The 7,770-nt window shown below is 32.4% G+C and overlaps 1 protein-coding gene across 1 annotated transcript; it reads right to left on the bottom strand.

The window, feature by feature from the left end:
- Positions 1-333: 333 nt before the first annotated feature.
- LOC134687574 (smad nuclear-interacting protein 1-like) lies at positions 334-7,005 on the bottom strand. Its single transcript, XM_063547980.1, has 2 exons — positions 6,828-7,005; positions 334-4,764 (listed from the first exon to the last, which is right to left on the bottom strand). Exons 1-2 carry the CDS (start codon positions 6,900-6,902, stop codon positions 3,817-3,819), a joined length of 1,023 nt encoding a protein of 340 aa, XP_063404050.1. The 5' UTR covers positions 6,903-7,005; the 3' UTR covers positions 334-3,816.
- Positions 7,006-7,770: the final 765 nt, after the last annotated feature.

Genomic DNA, 7,770 nt, shown 5'->3' with positions numbered 1-7,770 from the left:
TAGATTCCTGATGTACTGATAAAATGTAGACCCTACTTTCAATATTATGTAAGATCTTTTATTTCCTAGTTAAGATAAGTAGTTATCTTGTTTGTTCTTTTATGTGTAGGCCTTTTGTGTTTCATCAAGGTTAAGTAAGGCAAAGCTGGTACTATATTTTGTGCCTGTACTCCTGTCTGGACAACATGTTGTTTGTTGATTTGCTGAACTGTCCATCACCTTTGTTTACTGCGATTATCATTGTATGTACAAAATTCTTGACTATGAAGCAATTTGATGATTTTTTTAATACATGTAACACTATATATCTTGCGTGAATTATAAAATGAACAATTTCTTTTTCATTATTTATTGGAATAAGTTTTTACATGTTTGAAGACAAATTCATTTTTAAAAACCAGTTACCTTAAAGCCTGTTTAAGTACAATTTATATTTGTTCAATTTTTTTTTTTTACCTCTTCAGTCATTTTTTAACCTCTCCAGTTTTTACCTTAACCTACCCTTAAATTGATTAACTGTTGTCTGCTTTACCAAACTAGAGGCTCTAAAGAGCCTGTGTCGCTCACCTTGGTCTATGTTAATATTAAACATTGTACACAAATGAATTCATGACAAAATTGTGTTTTGGTGATGGTGATGTGTTTGAAGATCTTACTTTACTAAACATTTTTGCTGCTTACAATTATCTCTATCTATAACAGTAGTTTCTGTGGAAAATGTTAGTGAAAATCTACAAATTTTGTGAAAATTGTTAAAAAATGACTATGAAGGGCAATAACTCCTCAGGGGGTCAATTGACTATTTTGGTCATGTTGACTCATTTTTAGTTCTTACTTTACTGTACATTATTGCTGTTTACAGTTTATCTCTATCTATAATAATATTCAAGATAATAACAAAAAAACAGCAAAATTTCCTCAAAATTACCAATTCAGGGGCAGCAACCTAACAACCGATGATCCAATTCATCTGAAAATTCCTGGGCAGATAGATCTTGACCTGATCAACAATTTCAACTCTGTCAGATTTGCTCTTAATGCTTTGTTTTTTGGGTTATAAGCCAAAAACTGCATTTTACTCCCATGTTCTATTTTTAGCCATGGCCGCCATCTTGGTTGGTTGGCCAAGTTACCGGACACAATTTTTATACTAGATACCCCAAAGATGATTGTGGCCAAGTTTCAATTAATTTGGCCCAGTAGTTTCAGAGGAGAAGATTTTTCTAAAAGATAACTAAGATTTACGTAAAATGGTTAAAAATTGACTATAAAGGGCAATAACTCCTACAGTGGTCAACTGACCATTTTGGTCATGTTGACTTATTTGTAGATCTTACTTTGCTGAACATTATTGCTGTTTACAGTTTTTCTCTATCTATAATAATATTCAAGATAATAACCAAAAACAGCAAAATTTCCTTAAAATTACTGATTCAGGGGCAGCAACCTAACAACAGAATGTCAGATTCATCTGAAAATTTCAAGGCAGATAGATCTTAACCTTATAAACAATTTTACCCCATGTCAGATTTGCTCTAAATGCTTTGGTTTTTGAGTTATAAGCCAAAAACTGCATTTTACCCCTATGTTCTATTTTTAGCCATGGCGGCCATCTTTGTTGGTTGGCAAGGTCACCGGACACAATTTTCAAACTAGATACCTCAATGATGATTGTGGCCAAGTTTGGTTAAATTTGGCCCAGTAGTTTCAGAGGAGAAGATTTTTGTAAAAGTTAACGCAGGACGACGACGGACGACGACGACGGACGACGACAGACGCCAAGTGATGAGAAAAGCTCACTTGGCCCTTCAGGCCAGGTGAGCTAAAAAGGCTTTATCAGGTCATAAAAACCCCTTTGAAAATATCCACTCCTCAGAAATAAACTTGCCAAAAAATGCAGTTTCTACCAGTTCCCGAGGTAGACTGTGCATCAATTAAAACTGATAGAAAGAAAGAAAATATGTAAATGTGGGGGTTCCTATATCTGTCTTCATCACAAGGTTTACTTTCAGTTCAATTTATACTGATTTTTAAATTAACAAGGAAACTTTGATAAACAAATGTGGAATGTGTCCATGGGACACAGATGATGCTTGCATATCATATAAAGTTAAAAAGAGAAATTATTGAAGAATGGTAAAAGTGATGCTACCCAAATGTGTACCTGACCTGATTTTTGTGGAAGTAAGTATTGTGTGCATAAGTTTCAAACATTTGTTTTACATGAAAAACAAGTAACAGACTAACTTTTCACCAATAAATTGTAAATGTTTTGAGCACAAAACGGCAAGTTGTTTCATACTAAATATTTTTTCTCAAATGTGTATCACAGTACAATTTTAATATTTTATCAAAATTCATGACCTTCAAATAAGAAATTTGAATACACATGTACATGAATGTATATTGTGTACCTTTTCAGTCATAAAAAATATATTTCAAATATTTTTTCTTTAAGTTTTCATTTTTAAGATCTACAGTAAAACTTTATCTGAACATGTACATGTATCATTTATATAATTTGTAATAAAATATGTGTGTAACACACATCCTATGATGAACATGACGAAAGAGCAAGTTCAAAATGATATTAATTGAGATCCTTTATTTTCAACATAATTGAAGCCATTCCTGTAGATGTACATGTTTACCATGTATACAATACTAGTATATTGTGTATTTGTTAGAGTTATAAAAATATATACACTTTTACCTACACATACATTTGTACATAGGTGTTCAAAAAATGTATTATCAAAATATAGCATACATATGTACATGAAGATATAAGATGATCAAATTCCAACAGACTTATTAATTTTGATCCTGTTAAATATCCATTGTAAATGATTTTCTATAAAAGCTTATCATTTTAGTTAAGTACATGTACCTTAATCCCAATTTTACATTTACATGTATGTGCAATATTAATGTATTTATGTCAGAGTCAAAATGCTTTCTACAAATTATTCAATCTTTCATACACCATGTATACATACAAAAATATGTGCCAAAAAAATACTGAAAACACTTTTTTTCAATTTTGACTAATTGGTTAAAATACTATTGTACACCATTTCAAGAAATATTTGAAAATAAAATAAAATAATGCACATGTGTTCAATGTTCATGTTTCATACAACAGTAAATCATTTGTACAAAGAATTGGATCTACATGCATTTTTTGTGTGTACATAAAACAAATGTTATTGCCCCTTTACTTTTAAATGTACAAGTGCATATATACATGTAGAGTGTGAAAATACATACATGTATCCCATCTTTTCTATTATATATAAAAATAAAATGTTACAAATAACATTCAGACAACTGACCAGATTATGTGGATAAGCAATTACTGTGAATTCATTATTATTCGTTGTATATCAATTTTCGTGGATTTCGTGGGAACAGGTAAACCACGAAATTAGATGTTCAATGAATAGCAAATTTTCTATAGGCTGGTATGCAGATTTCAGCAAAACCACGAAATTAAATATCAACGAACATGTAAGATTTCCTTAATCCACGGAAATTGGTACCCACGAAAATAAATGAATCCACAGTATTCAAAATTCTTTTAGCATGTTAAGGAACATAAACATGATAAAAGAAAGTACCAGAAAACAGATAACTAGAAAGTCACAAAAACAACACTAATTTCTTAAAATGCTTTTCTTGATTGACCTGAAAACTTTCTGTTTGGCTTTATAATTAATGTCTGTGTACTCAGATAACAATGTTACAGTTTGTAATATCAATAAATGTTTATATACATGTAATTTTTGACAGGTTTGATATAAAAAAAAAAACATTTCAGTCTGATTCCCCTTCATCGTTTAACCCTGATGTGTCTGTTTTGTCATGAAGTAGAACATATTCTCTGGAACTAAAACCAAACTTGACCATATCTTTCTCCATTAACTCGACATATCTTTCTGGATCAATTTTTTGATTATTTACAAATGTTCCATTGGCAGAATTCAAGTCAATAACATATGGGCAAACACGACGCCCTGTTGTTCCATCAGACCGTTCAAACTCGACTAGTCTATATTGTAAAACAGCATGCTGCTTAGAACAAGATGGATGATCAATAGGAATGTCTGCTACAAGACGCTCTCTCCCTATTAAATATGCACTTGATCTATGAATGTGTAGTACAGGTAAAGCTTCTTCACCTTTAAAAGGGTATAACCTCCACCTCTTTTTTGGTCTCCTTGCCTCTGGTGGTTGATTATACTTGATAACAACACCCTTATAACTGTTTGTGTCTTCAGTTAATTTCCCTGATAATTCAAAATCAGGTTTATCTTTATCTTTTGGTTCTTCTTCAGTATTAGTCTCTTCTCTACCAGTACCAAATGTTTCATTTTCAGATTGATCAAACGGATTACCTCCCCTCTGTTTTCTCGCCTGTCGTCTTCTATCATCATTATGCCTCCTTTCTTGTCTTTGATCATGCATTTCAGAATTTTCTCTCTCTTGTTTAACTCGATGATGGTGATGATGATGACGTCTTTGAGGCTCTCCATGTTCTTCATCACTGTGGGGATACTTTCTTTTATGTCTGTGATCATGTCTGTTGTCTGGTCTGTGATGGTGATCTCTGTCATATCCAGCCCTTTCATAATGATGAGGTGACCATTCTCGTTCCTTTTTAACATTTTTGGACTGAGTTTCAGGTGATCTGTGATGGTCTCGTTTTACTCTCTTTGGAGGGCTTTCACTTCCAGATTTGTGTCTATGTTTTTCATGTTTCATCTGAAAGCAAAAAAAAAGAAACACTAATTATAATTAATAGACATTGTGTATACTGGCATTATGGAAACATAAATTGTACATGTACAGTAACTTTAATGAATATAAATTTTCAATAGAAGTAAATACAAAAATGTATATACATTGTAATTCAGTTACAAATGTACATGATGTATAGTATGGTCAGTTACACCTGGAGAATACAGCTTTATCTCAGACAATTGACTCCTAAACAGATTTGAATGTTTTTGAGATCTAGAAAATCAAGGCTTTACTTATTCATGTTTTGTTATTTGTAAAATTAGAGTTCTCATTAGGAATTTTGCACGGTTGGTCCTGGCACTCAACACTTTTAAAAATGCTGAGTCCAGAATGCTGATTTCATGTAATTTTTTGTGTCTCAATATAATGAATTCTAATGCAACAACGTTTGTAATGTTCATTTTGATTGGATAACGTCACTTATTTACATGGCATCCATTGACAATTGATGCTATGGGATGTACGCACAAGCGCAGACGGCATATGACAGATTTTAAATACATGTTTTAACGTTGTTTTCTGTCAGTTTCATTAGAATGGAGATAACAATATTGTATTTTAAGCTCCGACAGCATCAATTGGGGATTTCATGGTCGCAAATACCCATTTACTGTCTCAGCTAACGCGTCACCAGTAAACTTAATAAGTGACCATCAAATCCCCAATTGATGCCGTCGGAGCTTAAAATACAATACAGTTATCTCCTAAATGTACAAATGTATGAAGAAATAAAACTAAAAAAAATGCATGTTAGATTGGTTTGCTTTCATTATACTGTACATATATCAATAATTACATTAGATGTATGTTTCATTATCATACGTTGTTCTGATTGGCTAACTGCACATCACATGTTATTCCTTAAGCATTTGCTTTACACAATACAACTTGTCATTCATGATGACATGAGGTCCCTCAATAAAGTGCACAGGTAAATTAAATAAAAAATTGATGTTAATCGTGTTTTCATGATCCTAGCTTTTTATTAAAAAAAAAGAAAAAATATTGAATACTTCTTTTTGTAACTTCATATGATTGTAAAAGCGTTGACCGTGGGCACATTTTTAGAATGAAGCGTTTCTGCACTTCATCATGTTCATACAAAATGTACTTTGGTCAACGCTTTTTCATCCCAATAAATAAAGTTACAAAAAGAAGCATTCAATTCTTTTTTCTTTTTTTTTTTGAATAAAAATTAATGATCTCTTGATAGTTATTGTTCATTACAACATATAAAACAGAAATCTTTCTTGTCAAAAATATGTCGACAATCATGAAGCTTCTAGGGAAAACAATCAGTTTGGAACTCAGGTGTTGCAATGAGGGTTTAAAAAATGACTCGTTCAGCTCAATTTACAAGCATCCACGACGTGTATACACATCTTAACTAGAACCCTGTGAAATACAATTTTGTACTAAGTTTTAACAAATACTACTGATGCAGTTAAAATGTGCGCTTGTGTAGATGTCATGCCATGAATTGAAATAGACAAAGAAAGTCCCTATACATTGGGGTTTTAAACACTAGAAAAGAATGTTCCCAGAAAACAGGCAATAAATGTATCTGTTTTAGTGACCTTTGTCTATACACCTTATTCATGTTATTGCTATTTGTCTGCCATTACTGGATATAACAAAGGTTCCCGTAAAATTGTGACGTCATAATACAAACGTCTGACGCCACAATGGAAAAGTGATTGTTGTATGGCGTGTCAAAAGTTTAAGTGGCTGGGTCAGCCAGGATTAAGCGATAAGGTGTATAAAACCTGTTCAAATAATAATTTTTACAGAATGTGTGATCTCTAACACGTCGATTGCCGCCAATAATGGAAATATATATTAAGGAATGTCTTTGGTTTTTCTACATTGCATATTCCTCAATAGGTTATAAAATATGGATAAACATTTTAATATATGTTCAGGATCATATCATATGGTCAAAACCAAATAATTTACAGTACTCAGTACTTCAGTAGTGTTCACCGTTGCCTGTCTATACAAATAAAATATTTTAAAGTGATTACTTTCTCCGGACTAGAGGAACGATGTCGTTGTTTCTTATGCTTCTTTTTCGCTTTTGTCTCATCATCTTTGGCCATAACTTTAGCTAATATCGTCGTTTGAAATACGACGAAAGAAAAATAAACAGGAAGTTACGTACGATGACAGCGACACCTGTTCAGCTTTACTAAAAATAAAAGCAGGTATCGACTAAGACACGTAGATAATCCGCAACTTCTGTTTCCTCTTATTTATGAGGGTTTGGATGGGGTTAAATGATTAGAGAATAATGCCCTTAAAAAATGAAGATTAGAGAATAATGGGCCAAAAATAAAGATTAGAGAAATGCTTGGTCTAAAAATATAATGAATATTGAATGATTAATAAAAGTAAACGCTAAAAATTAACTGTTAACAGAATTTTCCCTTTATAAAATTTAAAATTGAAAACAAACTTGGTAAACTTTTAATGGTTTCGTGATTGCAGACTATAGGATTCAGTCAATGTGAACTGGTTTCCAATACTTCTAATCTGACTTTCAATTCAGTGGCGGAACCAGAGGGGGCATAGAGGGCGTAACACCCCCCCCCCCCCTCCCCACATTTGCCTGAATTTTTTTTTTTTTAATTATCAATCAGACTAGACTTCGTGTACTGCTATTTAATTCTTATACGACAATTCTTGACTTATAAAAATATTTTTCGCTGGAATTTACTGCTTATCAAAGTCATGTGATTCGAAATGGTTGCGTCGAATAAAACGTCTCTCAGTCATTTTGAAATTCAAATTACAGTAACACATTGCGTAGGCTGAGCCTGGATGACAATCATGACACCTTCAAAGCGACACAGGATTTAGCAAGAACATATTGACTTCTATTTCACTATTCCACCAAACAGAAAGTAATGCTTATTACACTCTCATAAAAAAAAAGGTCCACAGCAATAGTATCTAACTAGGGAAACA

Source organism: Mytilus trossulus, chromosome 10 (genome assembly GCF_036588685.1).
Source record: "Mytilus trossulus isolate FHL-02 chromosome 10, PNRI_Mtr1.1.1.hap1, whole genome shotgun sequence".
Taxonomy (NCBI): Eukaryota; Metazoa; Mollusca; class Bivalvia; order Mytilida; family Mytilidae; genus Mytilus; species Mytilus trossulus.
This window is presented reverse-complemented; position numbering and strand designations above follow the sequence as displayed.